The following is a 14,202-nucleotide window of genomic DNA, read 5'->3' on the forward strand; positions in this document are numbered from 1 at the left end:
TAATGCAGGTATAAAGGTTTAAGTAAAGGCAGTGTGCTTACACTTGCCTTAATATAAACCTTGCACCTTACCTTACACCTTGACATAGCAAAAGTTGTAGGACACACCTGGCCTCTGTACACCGGGACAGTCCCGGTTTTTATAGCGCATCCCGCTGTCCCGGATAGTTCAATGAAGGTCCCGACATTCATTGAACTATCCAGCAATGCGGGATACGCTGGCTGGTGCTGGGCGCTACAGCTTCGTCTGCTGCTTTACTTCTTGCAGCACGACAGGCCCTTTTATAAGGTTGCGCCCTGTGCGTATGTGTGATGTCATTACGCACGGGCTGAACCTTATAAAAGGGCCTGTCACCGCCACATCAGAAGCAAAGCAGCAGAAGCCGGAGCACCTATGGGCGGCACCTGTCTATGGGGGCACTGTGTACTGGGGAACTGTGTATGGGGGGGGGGCAAAACTGGTACATAGTCACTTATAACTGACTGCCTTCTCTCTATATGTATTTTATATGTAGGAGTTGCTATATTGTTTTACAATAGTACAGAATGAGGGTATAGCATATTTGCGTCTGATCCCGCCATTTCAACTATATAAAAGGAGTATTTTTTTAATGGGGTGTGGTAAATAGGACGTGGCCACAAACGTGGGTGTGTACAAAAAAATGTGTCGCGCTGCGCGCGCCAATTCTTTTTGTCCCTCTTCATTTTTCAAATGTTGGGAGGTATGCTATCATGGGGCAGGAGTTAATTACAGAACTGGTCTGTGCCCAACAATGCTGTTCATCTCTGTGCAAGATGCAGGGTACAGCCAGACCACAAGCAGAAGTGTTCTAAGCCAGTCTTGTGCCCCTTAGGGCTTTTGCACTTCTGTGGTTTAAATTGACCCCTATAGTGTTTAATGAGCTGTGGGCAGTATTAAATTAACAGCACACATACAGTTCGGAATTATGGCCAAAAAATTACATTTTGTTTGCAAATCGTGTTTTACAACAGCTAAACACATACTTTTGTTTTTGCCTTTTACCATACTGCAGCAAAACTAGATATTATTATGCCCCATGAAATTACAGTTTAAATTCACTTTAGGATTCATTCTCTGCAAGGAGCTAACAATAAAAATGACATTGTACTTACAGTAATTTTTCCACAGACCCACAGCTTCCTAGCGCTTTTGCAACTGTTAATGCTCCCAAAGGGCCAATCTTGGTCTGAGAAAGGCTACAAAATCAAAATACAGAGCTGGTGTCATTCAATACATAGGAAGCCTGCAGTGCTTTCAATGTCACAGTTAGCAGTGCCAAGGTTGAACACATTAGTATAAGTATAATCTGATGTAGTGTTATTGTGCTTATCTTGAGATTTCCTTCGAGAAATCTCATGCAGTACTCAAGCCCAGTTCCTCATCAATAAATAATTAAGTAGAATAAATGTGAAAGACCTAGCCTGCTAGCATGTCAGGGAAACCTTTCTGGACACCACTAATAAAGAATATCGGTATGCACTATAGGACTGGAGCACCAAGAGCCCAGCAGATAACTTGCAATAAAGGAACCACCAGCTGGAGCACTAAAAACATTTTCCCTTACATTTGAGATATTTGTTCCTCAAATGTAAGTGATTAATATAGCCAACAAACACTGTTTTTCAAAAACAATTTGCCTGCTAGATGCCAGTTCAGTGAAGTCTATGGGGAACATTTTATACATAGGGATATCACAGTAGTCAGTGTGGCAGCTTCCAAAAAATGCTTTAACAAGACTTAATCTATGTGGGCAGCTATACCATGCCTGAAGCAGTGACCTAAAGTCCTTAAAGGTTGCATTTTATAATCTACAAAGTTATCTAATAAAAGGTATCACCTACCCTATATTTTATGTAGAGAATAGCACAGATTGATGGTGTGAAGACAGAACCTCTCTATCCCTGTTCTGTTTACAGCTCTATTAGGAATCTGTTAGCTCTTGCTCTTCCATTTACACTGAGCCAAACTCCCCCCTGCCAGCTCTTTATAATGAACAGCCTTCTTGGATCCTACCATTTATTTGTGGCAACATAATTGGCCTTGGTCATTTTCCTGACCACATCACAGACTCCTAAACTAAATTTTTTATATCTTTCTCACTGCTGGGAATAAATAAAAACACAAGCAGAATCTGGAAAAGGTAGAAGAGGGTTAATGTTCTGTGCTCCACAAAGGGCAAAGTGTGAATATGTGTTTAGGTGAATGGATAATTTGATTACAAATAACATACCATATGGTCAACTTTAATACAATTTGTTTAGGTAGATCACATTATTTGAAAATCAGCAGAAGCAAAACACACCTAGACATGAGAATCTCATACTGATCTCATATTGACTTATTAGCTAAGAATGTCTATGTTTCAACTAAACATGTTATTACAGCATCTATATTGGTAGTTGGTAACTTTAGAGGGTAAAATAACTATTGACAAAACTGTTTAAATAAGTATAGAATGAAATATAGAATGCGTGACCAATGGAACCCACTTGATTTCTCTTAAGTTCTTCATGCTGGGTAAAACTGCAGAAAGTATTTCAGCTCCGACATCCTTAATGGGACTGCAGCTTAAACTTAAAAAAAATAAAAAATAAAAAATTACTGTAAGAGTATGGGAATGAGAAATGCAGAAGTTGTGTTTTTGATAAATATCTGTCTGTATACTGCTAAAAAAATAAATAACAAAAAAGTTATATTGATTTATACAAATGTGCAACACTCTTTCAGTGCCTTACACTACACTTCTGCCTTACACCTTACTCTATCATCCCAAAATCTGGGATCCTGACTAAGGATCAAGATGACTAAATTGTTGGAAAATCCTTATTTGTTGGCACAGACACCAGTATTGTTAGCATGGTGACTGTTTTCTTAATGATTTTTGTATTGGTCATTGCTTTAATTAGGGTCAATTTTAATTTGACTTAGGCTTCTGAACGTAAGAGGACCAAAACTACGGGTGTAATTGCAACTGCAATTTAGAGAATCTTCCTTTCACAGAACTGGAAACTGAAATGTAGTTTAATTGATACATGCAGGTTTGGTACTGTTTTAAACATAACACTAGCCAAGCTTTTCAAATGTGAGATTTTTGATTTGCTGTCACAGCCTTGCTGGGGGAGGGGTAGAAGGAATTGCCAGCTATACTTGCAGTCGATCTACAAACATACTATGCTGTATTTTTTGTGGGTTGGACTGCTTCCAGTAAATGTTTTGGAAATGTCTCAGATCAAAGCAGCTCACACAAAAATATGAAACATGGCATCTGAGTGAAAACTACCAGACTGTGCAAAATAATCTTATGTTACTTTGATTGATCTGACTGTCCTGCTCGGACTTTCAGTGCCACGTATTTTTAGTGTTCTTGATTCTAACTCTTCAGACATTTTATCTATTTTTTTAATGCAACAGAAGGTCTTGTTAGGTTCATATACTGGTCTTATCATATGATTCTCCACCAATCAGATCCACTCAGGGTATTAACCAGACAGCTTTAAAAATTATTACAGAGTATTAAATAATAGTTCATATGTCCTGAAAGCTTGTGAAGATGTTGGTGGACATATTCTAATAAAAATGTTGCCATTTAGGCATTTCTTCCTCCATGGAATCCCATACTATCAAATCATCATTCTTGTTTTAGCATTACTGCATCTCTCTCTCCAACTTAAGCAGTGGTTTTCAACCAGTGGGTCGGGACCCCTTTCACAGGGGTCGCCTAGGACCATTGGAAAACACATATTTCCGATGGTCTTAGGAATAATTTTATGGTTGGGGGTCACCACAACATGAGGAACTATATTAAAGGGTTGCGGCATTAGGAAGGTTGAGAACCACTGATCTTAAGGAAAAGGCTTCCTTGCTGTCTCTTTATCTTTTCAGAGGGGAAGAATCACACCAGTGTGTCGGCAATGCCTTAAAATCATTTATTTGCAGAAATGAACAAACAGCACAAGTTTTTCGGGGTGTGACCCCTTTTTCAGGTGCAGTACACACAAGTGAACCATTTACTCATTAAATACCTTAACAGACCATGTGACACTATCATGTGACCCATTAATCCTATCACGGCTGCAATACCAAACAGTCCCAAGCAGCTATTCAATTGAATGATGAAATGATGGAAAATGAATATTACCTCAATATTTGCAATAAAGGCATTTGTAGCATGCCTTGAAATAACATCAGAAGAGATGTATGATCAAGTTCCACCGAATCTAAACTGGATAAGAAAAAAGGAACATAGAAAGAGAGTTTAAAGAAAGTTTAACTTGCCCTTTTCTTAGTTGATAAGATTGTATGGACAGCAGCCCATTGCTACATAACTCAGTAATTTAATAACTGGTGCATAATATGTGAAATAGAAAGCCAGTGATCAAGAATGAATAACATGTTTCTAGGGTTTACAATATGAGGAGTGATTACAATATAATCTGCTTACTATATCTCTTGTACTGCGGGGCATTTTGTAAGTTCCTGGATAAATCGACGTCCTCCATCACAAGTTACAGAAAAACAATGTGAGACGCTAGGAGAATAAGAAATGTGTTACTCATAAGATCATAATACACTTCTGTGCATTGGAATACAGAAAGGGATTCAGCATATAAAGTGTTTATAAGAAAAATAACTATTTTGGAAATCTGCAGGAATCCAGTTGGAATTTTTGTCCTTGATGGCTGACATTATCTTGGTTAGTTGGTTAATAGTTTGAAATAGTATAAAAGTGAAAAAGTAATAAAAAGAACATCTGAAGAAACATGGGTCCATACAAGGCCACATCAGATATTCCCACCTAGTAAAGAGGGGACGGATAATTCCATACAGAGCTGCAATTTAGCTCTTACCTTTATTATTAATATTATTTTTAGTGATGAGCAAATTTTTTCACCAAGCATGGATTTGCCGCAAAATTCTGAATTTCACCACTGGCAAACTTTTTGCAAAACTGCTGCGAAAATTTGCCCCAACAAAAACTTTAACAAGAAAAAGCTGCAATTGAGATTTGCTCATAATTAATTTTTTCTATTAGCAATTACCCATTGAGGATGTAGTAATGTAATATTTTTCAGTTTTAAAGGAGTAAGCTCTATTTCCCTTTCGCAAGGGAAGGATTCCCTTTCTTCAGTTTCATTTCCCAGGGTGCCACAGCTACGTGACCTGTGCTCTGATAAACTTCAGTCACACTTTACTGCTGAGCTGCAACAGCCAATCAGCAGAACAATGAGAAGGGAGCAAGATAGCAGCTCCCAGTAAATATCAAAATAGCACTCAATAGTAAGAAGTCCAAATCCGGCTTGTGACTCCAGTTACATGGGAGTAGGAGAAACAGTTCTGTGTAACACTGGCTCCTTCTGAAAGCTCAAAATCAGGCACAATGCACTAAGTTGGCTGCCTACACACCAATATTACAACTAAAAAAAATACATCAGTTCGTCCAAGAATAAAATTATAAAAGGTGAATTATTTGCTATGTAAACAGTGCAATTTATAAATAAAGTACACCATAAAAATCATGACAGAATCCCTTTACATTAGCATAATGTTGTTTAAAGGCTAATATTCTCTCTAGAACTAAACTGCTTGCTAAAAGTGCAGAATATAATTATGTCAAACCTATTGAAACTCTGTAAGTGGTTTCATTGTAGCAGTGCATTATTTTTTAAAATACATAGCTAATTAATGGAGACTTGAATTTTGCCCAACATATACAAATATCGGAACTATTATGGCAGACAGTGACATACAGGCTTTTTGTACAATGCTTTTGTATTTTATTCAAGCCTGTTTGTAGGATCTGTAAGGGACTGCTGTTCATCTGGGCATGGATTACCTCCTAAAGGTGTATGGAATTTGCATCCAGACCCCACTGGTAAGCTTTAATATTTGGTCCTTTGCACTACATCATATTCTGCATATCCATTCAGGATTATAGTTATGAGTGTTTTTGTTTTCTTACAGTGATGGAGTTTAGTGTGTACCACCACATTGTAATGCAGGAGTTCATTTATTTCCATTTAAGTCTAATGGGAGCAGACATCAAGTCTGTTTTTTTGAATGTTTAGCATTTTTGTCAATTCCAGCAATCCATTCAAACTGAGCGTAGCAGTTTTGTATTACTTACTTTATGAAGCGGAGATTCCTTTTCTCAGGCAGCAGATTTGCCAAAGCAATTGCCCCCTCCTCCCCAATATTATTTCCTGATAAACTGAAAAGCGAAAAGGGTAAGTGGTAGTTATTGTCTTGCTGAAGGGAATTCATGCCAACTATTTTAGTAAGCACAAAACCCAAGAAAAATCATCTATTGTTTTTCTGAGTATTTAATAAGCATGGACAACTATGGCACAGCTGACCTATGAAAGAATAGATTTAGGCAACATTGCTGACTGGATTTTTCCTGTAATTAATCACAATGAAAGGCTTTTTCATTCACTGCAGCAGTTTCTTTTATTTCCATAGCTGACTCTCAAAGGCTGATGCAATCCATATTATTTATAGAATATGTAATATCACCAGTCAGCATGAAAAACTGCAAGATTTCTATTTAATGGCTTCAGTAGTATAGATAAAGCAAACTTTATCCAGACATTTGGAACACAAGAATCAACATGTTTCCCTGTGTCATTCATAAATTATAATTGTACCTCTATACTGAAATGAATGTTGTGCCATTGTATCTTGCATTGTGCTATGTTATATATCTATCATGGCCACTTGATCTGTCAGTCAGAAAGATGGATAACATGCCACTCTCTAGTAATTATACTAAAACATACCCATATACTGCATATATTGCCATCCACTCTTGATTAATTCAGAAATCCTGGGGCTAAAATGATGGCCTCATCAAACAGATATCTGTTCAGGCTTGTTGGCTGAGAGCCTCATAGGGCTGTGTACACAGTTTGCAGCCAACAGATTTGCACAAGACCCCCATGTAAAACTTTGATTGAATATCTGGATTACCTCAAATAAGCCTGCTGTTTGTATGGAAAAAACATTCAAATATACACTCATCTGGAGAGCCCATCATATGAGCAGATATTTTACTGTGTTACATTGACCAGGGGGAAGATTTTAGTATAGCAGACAATTTTGTCTAATTTTAAGACAGTCATTCGTAGATTTATGGCTTAGCACAAACTCACTTGATACTATGAAGAGATCTGCAGTTCCTTAGACTTTCAGTAATGTAGAATATGCCAACATATGACATACTTACAGATTCTAACCTGCAGTGGGAGGAAGAAAAGAAATGATCACAGACTAAAATCCAATCATAACAGAAGAAAGCTGTTCCAAACTTGTGTCCTGAGGTCCCTAAGCACAAACAGACTGCTGGGCAGAAGCTGATCATTCTGGATCATTTGGTGAATGTATGGTCAAGTTAAGAGAGACAGTTTGGATGATGAGTGAAATGGTTAAAATAACTAGGTCTGCAGAAACCTGTGCACTCACCTTCATCTGAGGGAGACAGAGAAAATGAAAAGCTACAGATTTAGGACAGGATATGCTCTGAGGATGCTTCAGATAAGATGGTATTGTTACTGATGTTTCTGACAATGTTTAGCTATTTTGGGTAACATTTTCCACAAATATATGTAACATAAAAAACATACTGTATTTTCTTACTTACAAAATAGTATTCAGTAGGGGAAGTGAAACCAGCAAATCAGAAAATATATGGATCCCTTCATCCCCCATACGGTTATGTGAGAAACTATGGAAAAATTATAAAAAGCAATGTGTCATTAAGGGCTAGTAGTTACAGTATTGCTAAACTGTAAAACTTCACTATAACTGCACTATTGGGCAGTGGAAAAAGGCTCTGTGCAGTGCACCTCTTAGTACAACATGAGTGCAATGAAAAGGGCTTGTGCTGAACTTAATTTTAACCTATAAATACCACAAGGGTCCAGCACAGGGAATATAATCAATGGAAAGAATTAACTAGGAAACAGTAACTGTACTGTCCACACAATAAAAGCCTTAAAACAGGGCATTTAGCACTGAAAACAATATGTTTAAATATACTGGCTGTAATTTGAGAACATCACTTGAGGAACTGAGCTTTCACTTGATAAATATTTGATATCATTTATATATATATATATATATATATATATATATATATATATATATATATAAAAATAGCAAGGATGCCGCACTCACAGGTCTTAGTGCAAAAAACAGAAAATTTAATAATACAGACTAACGTTTCGGCTGTCCCTACAGCCTTTTTTTTGAAAAAGGCTGCAGGGACAGCTGAAACGTTAGTCTGTATTAATAAATTTTCTTTTTTTGCACTAAGACCTGTGAGTGCGGCATCCTTGCTATTTTTGTAGTACACATGTATATACTGCACACAGGCATTTTTGGCTCCCATTATCACGTGAGTGCCCCCAAAAGGGACCGAAACGTCGGTTGTACATGCAATTATAATACACAAGAGATTTTTTGAAACACAAAGACCCTTGGTGCTGGCTGTTTTATTTTGATATATATATATATATATATATATATATATACATACATATATTAATATGCACTAGGGGTCATAGGGATTGATTGAACTTGATAAACTATGTAACTAAAATGGGACAATATTAAAGGTGAATTTGCAACAGAGTTGTATAAATAAGTGTGTTTAATGAAGTCATATACAAGTAGATAGAATGGTCAAAAATGAACATGTTTATAACTGAGTCAAAGTATTCTTACTCCAGTTCCAAGAGGTTTGTACATTGCATTATTATTGAACTGAGGAGTGGGACATGTTGTTTTTCCAGTTCACAGTGATTAAGCCTGGTAGATAAACAGGGGTACAAATGATTATTTGCTTACTGCAGAATCAAAAATAAAATACTCTGAGGGTTTTATTTTCATAAATACATATTCATAAATGCAAGCAATATTACGACTATTACTATATTAAGACTAACGAGGCAGCACATGTGAGTGCTAAGGAAAAGATTTTTAAATGAATAAGAGAGGGAAAAGGGAAACACAATAGATCTGACTTCAACTATTACTGTAATATTACAATATATTTTCTTTCTCTGACTTTTTATATTGAATCTTGTCTATTTCACTTCTCTACTAACTGTTGCTTGCATTAATGCTTATTTACTGTTTACCCAGATTTCTTCAGTTATTATCCATTATAATCATTTACCCACTTGTAAACTAACTGCTTCTCTTTTACTTTCCTATATAAAGCAATAGCAAATAAATACATGCACTTCCCTGAAATCATATGCACAGAAGCAAAACTACCTGCCAAACACGAAGATGGGGGAAATAAGGATGTATTTAATTTTAAACAATAAAATAGCATATTTTAAGCAGCATCTTTACGTAAGTCCAGTTTTGGGATTGTTTTGGTGGCAAAACAATGACATTGGGTTTATTTCATGTTTAAATGTTTCTAGCAGAATGTTTAAGTTCTAGCATAATTAAGGTATAAGTCAAATTACGGACAGTTCCCTTATCCAGAAAACATCAGGTCCCAAGCATTCCATAATAAAGGGTATACTATAGGGTACAATATAGAGGGTAGCTTTGGCACAGTTGGAAGTTTATGAGCCCCAGGCCAGTATCTTTTTAGGGACCCCTCACCTGTCTTTCTCATACATGTAATAAAACTTTGGAGCCAGTAAGACATGCATGACACACATATAGAAGAAAAACTTAGTGAGTTAATACGATTCATGAAATGTTTAAATAGGGGGTGTTCATTATGGGGTCTTTACCTGGTGGTTTTAGGAGGGGCTTATTACTGCACATTCCTCTTGGCTATTTTTTTTTTTTTGCTGTGCTTGGTGGACATGGGAATATTTTGCCCATGGATCTATTTAGAAATAAATGTCTCTTATTTAGTTAGACAGCCTGCTCTATATAAGCAGATCACACAGCAAGATCTTTTAAGCCATCAACACATATAGACTGTGCAAACATAATATCTATTGGGCCACACTCTTATTTAATATTTAAAAATATATTTTACGAGATTTACTAAAAACACTTCTATAGCAATTATATGCTAGAATAGATGTTGTGATGTTGTAGGGTTGTGTTAAGATCAGTCAGACGCTGCAGTATACTTTCCTTCTCTGGCTCTTCTGGCTGCTTAATTGGGTAAAAAATGCAAACTTTACCTTACTGACACCAGCTCTTTAAAACATGTAACAGAACTGCAAAGGAAACACCACAAGTACATGTTAGTTGGCTGTATAGATAATGTTTTCCTAATTTCTTATCCAATTCTCAATCTTACTATCATTTATCCAAAAACATTCCCAGTTTTCCAGAGCAGAGGAATCTCCTGCTCTATATCTGGTATAAGTAGGCATGCAAAATATTCCCTTAAACTACTATATCTTGTAAAACAGCTGTGCAGCATTAGCTATATTTTGTTAGTATCAGTAACTGAATTTGCCTCCTGTGATTATAAAACTGCTTTGGCCTGTACACAAGAAGAAATCACTTACTAACTAACCCCAAAAAGTTTTTTAAGTATATTAATAGTAAAAAGATGCAGGTTGAGGGTGTGGCCCCATTGAGTTATAATAACAATATGGTTACAGCGGATACAGAAAAGGCAGATGTGCTTAACCAGTTCTTTTCTTCTGTGTATACAGTAGAGGAGCCAGTGGGACAAGTCCCACCCAATAGCTGCACTGTTGCCTCAGCTCCAACTACACAGTGGTTGGCACAGGATATGGTGCTTAAAGGGTTACACACGATAAATGTAAACAAGGCACCTGGGCCAGATGGAATACACCCTCGGGTACTGAGAGAGCTAGGGGCAGAATTGCAGTGGCCCCTGTTTCTGATATTCTCAGACTCTCTTTCATCAGGTATGGTACCTAGGGATTGGAAGAAGGCGAATGTCATTCCCATATTTAAAAAGGGAGTAAGATCTCAGCCTGGCAATTATAGGCCTGTAAGTTTGACATCCGTGGTGGGCAAGTTATTTGAAGGCTTGTTAAGGGATCACATTCAAAATTATGTAGTGGAGAATGCCATTATGAGCAGTAATCAGCATGGCTTTATGAAGGACAGGTCATGTCAGACCAATTTAATTGCTTTTTATGATGAGGTAAGTAAGAAGCTGGACAGTGGGGATGCAGTAGATATCATCTATTTGGATTTTGCGAAAGCATTTGATACCGTTCCCCACAAACGACTGCTTTCTAAGCTAAGGTCTATTGGTCTTAGTGAAGCCGTTTGCACATGGATAGAAAACTGGCTACAGGATCGGGTACAGAGGGTGGTTGTTAATGGTACATTCTCTACTTGGAATAAGGTCCTCAGTGGGGTCCCTCAGGGTTCTGTACTGGGTCCACTTTTGTTTAATTTGTTCATAAATGACTTAGGGGAGGGTATTATGAGTAATGTATCAGTGTTTGCAGATGACACAAAACTCTGCAGACCAGTCAATTCTATCCAGGATGTGACATCCCTGCAGCAGGATCTTGACCAATTGGCAATCTGGGCAGCTAAGTGGCAGATGAGATTTAATGTGGATAAATGTAAGGTCATGCACCTGGGATGTAAAAATATGCAAGCCACTTATACCCTTAATGGGACTGCACTAGGCAAATCCATAATGGAGAAGGACCTTGGAGTCCTTGTAGATAATAAACTTGGCTGTAGCAAGCAATGCCAGGCAGCAGCTGCAAGGGCAAACAAGGTTTTGAGCTGTATTAAAAGGGGTATAGATTCACGGGAGGAGGGGGTTATTCTTCCCCTTTACAGAGCGCTGGTAAGGCCCCATCTAGAATATGCTGTTCAGTTTTGGTCTCCAGTGCTCAAACGGGACATTACTGAGTAAGAGAGGGTCCAGAGAAGGGCAACTAAGCTGGTAAAGGGTATGGAAAGTTTCAGTTATGAAGAAAGACTGGCCAAGTTGGGTCTGTTTACACTGGAGAAGAGGCGCTTAAGAGGTGACATGATAACTATGTATAAATATATAAAGGGATCATATAATAACCTTTCTAATGTTTTATTTACCAGTAGGTCCTTCCAACGGACACGAGGGCACCCACTCTGTTTAGAAGAAGGGAGGTTCCATTTAAACATTCGGAAAGGATTTTTTACAGTGAGAGCTGTGAGGTTCTGGAATTCCCTCCCCGAATCAGTCGTGCTGGCTGATACATTATATAACTTTAAGAAGGGGCTGGATGGATTCTTAGCAAGTGAGGGAATACAGGGTTATGGGGGATAGCTCTTAGTACAAGTTGATCCAGGGACTGGTCCGATTGCCATCTTGGAGTCAGGAAGGAATTTTTACCCCTCTGTGGCAAATTAGAGAGGCTTCAGATGGGGTTTTTTGCCTTCCTCTGGATCAACTAGTAGTTAGGCAGGTTATATATAGGCATTATGGTTGAACTTGATGGACGTATGTCTTTTTTCAACCCAACTTACTATGTTACTATGTTACTATGTTACTTAATATTATATCCAAGTCTTACCTTCTCTGGTAGTTTCCACTTCCTTTTAACTCTATTTTCACTTTGTTTATGCATATGCTACATGAAAAACATAAAATGGTGAACGGTAAATTTTTAGTACACTATATATTTGTACCGTTTCTGATTTGCAGAAATATTTACATACAGAATGTATACAGAATCATTTCTGGGTGTGCACACACAGGAACATACAAAATACACAGAATTAACAGTTTCTATTCTGATAAAGAATCAAAGGATGGATTGCAGGAAGTAGATGAATATTTTAGATGTCATTTACTTAAAAAGCATTTGCATCTTGCCACAGACAGGGTGCAAGCCATCCCTGCTTTTTCACTGTGTGTCCTATGTGGGAGATGGATAGGGGGCAGGAAGAGGACAGCTAAGTGCCCTTCCTCACTCGCCAACTCAAGTAGACAAATGCAGAAAGGGCTTTCTTCATGGGATACACACACATTTCTGCAAACAATTTTGGAGTGCAAGGGACCAGCAGCAATTCATAAAAGGGCAGGGGCAAAGGGCAAAGAATATGGCAGTTTGCACCCACTTTATACCATACCTTGCATTTTTGTTTTTATTGGTCTTGCTTCAGTTGACCAAAATAAGGGACTTAAATAAGGGACTGACTGATCATATAGGTTACTACTCTGGAGCAAAAACACTAGTGTTTTTTAAGCATTCCTCTATTGTGTCATCACAGTTATTACAATAACTCTAGTCCTTCCTTTCGGTTGTGTGCATGCCTGGTACAGCTACCTCAGTATGTTAGTGGTACAAGACATCTGCTGTCTTAATGAGAAACAATGAAATCTCTGACATTTTATACTTACTGAATTGCTCCAACATTGGCACACATCTTAGTAATTTTATCTATCAGTGAAATAACATTCTGTCCTCTCACCCACTGTTCATCAATACTGCAAAGCAATGAGAAAATGAATATTGATAGAGCACAGCCTTTTGACAAACATTGTCTGTGAGCTTAGTATTGTATGTATAACTAAATATGACTAACATTCAATAAAGGTGATGCATTTAATTGTATTCTAAGTGCTCTTCTGACCACTTTGGTATTCAGATTCTTTCCTCATTTCAATGATAATTTATTTGTTTAGTTCTTTTCAGTGAGGAATGGCACCGAGGAATGGCTGCTGCTCTGCTGCTTAATTTACCATGCAGGATTTTTCCAAAGACTCTTTGCATAGAAGCTTTTCTGAGTATTGCAGTGGCTCAAGTCACATGTGGCTGACTACAAAATGTTTATTATTTTTAAATTGATTGACTACAAAATAATTCTAATGGAAGCATGATTAGGAGAGCAAATAGGACACATTTACTTTTATTCTGACATGTTACAGTAAACTCCATATACCCCAGCATAACTAGAAGAGGACAGATGGACCTGGCAATTTCTATCTGTTATGTTCACTCCCATTATGGTGTCCCATGCCTTTTTGTACTATACTAACTGATATACACATTTGATCGGATCTACACACTCTATTTGTACATGTGTATCTAGCAAGATCTTCCACTCACTGTGAATGAAATAATATTGGGCATAGTCTCTATTTCTTTAATAAATATAGATAAACGGAGGGCACTGACTTCACAATCACAAAATGCAATATAGGATACCAAAGACAGTATATTTTAATCAAATAAGGGCTTGCACAAAAGCCCTTATTTAATGAAAATATCCCTT

The 14,202-nt window shown here is 37.4% G+C and overlaps 1 protein-coding gene across 7 annotated transcripts in view; it reads right to left on the reverse strand.

The window, feature by feature from the left end:
• The window catches only part of nlrc5 (NLR family CARD domain containing 5), a 99,664-nt gene that overhangs the window by 18,874 nt on the left and 66,588 nt on the right, over window positions 1–14,202 (reverse strand). For all 7 annotated transcript variants that reach the window (XM_031900763.1, XM_031900764.1, XM_018093489.2 and 4 more), the window contains 11 exons: window positions 13,328–13,414; window positions 12,498–12,554; window positions 10,179–10,214; window positions 8,743–8,826; window positions 7,658–7,741; window positions 7,170–7,253; window positions 6,146–6,229; window positions 4,463–4,549; window positions 4,160–4,243; window positions 2,511–2,594; window positions 1,134–1,217 (listed from right to left, as the gene is read on the reverse strand). In XM_031900763.1, coding sequence (XP_031756623.1) covers window positions 1,134–1,217; window positions 2,511–2,594; window positions 4,160–4,243; window positions 4,463–4,549; window positions 6,146–6,229; window positions 7,170–7,253; window positions 7,658–7,741; window positions 8,743–8,826; window positions 10,179–10,214; window positions 12,498–12,554; window positions 13,328–13,414 — 855 coding nt within the window. The remainder of the gene's footprint in view (window positions 1–1,133; window positions 1,218–2,510; window positions 2,595–4,159; window positions 4,244–4,462; window positions 4,550–6,145; window positions 6,230–7,169; window positions 7,254–7,657; window positions 7,742–8,742; window positions 8,827–10,178; window positions 10,215–12,497; window positions 12,555–13,327; window positions 13,415–14,202) is intronic.

This window comes from Xenopus tropicalis, chromosome 4 (assembly GCF_000004195.4).
Source record: "Xenopus tropicalis strain Nigerian chromosome 4, UCB_Xtro_10.0, whole genome shotgun sequence".
Taxonomy (NCBI): Eukaryota; Metazoa; Chordata; class Amphibia; order Anura; family Pipidae; genus Xenopus; species Xenopus tropicalis.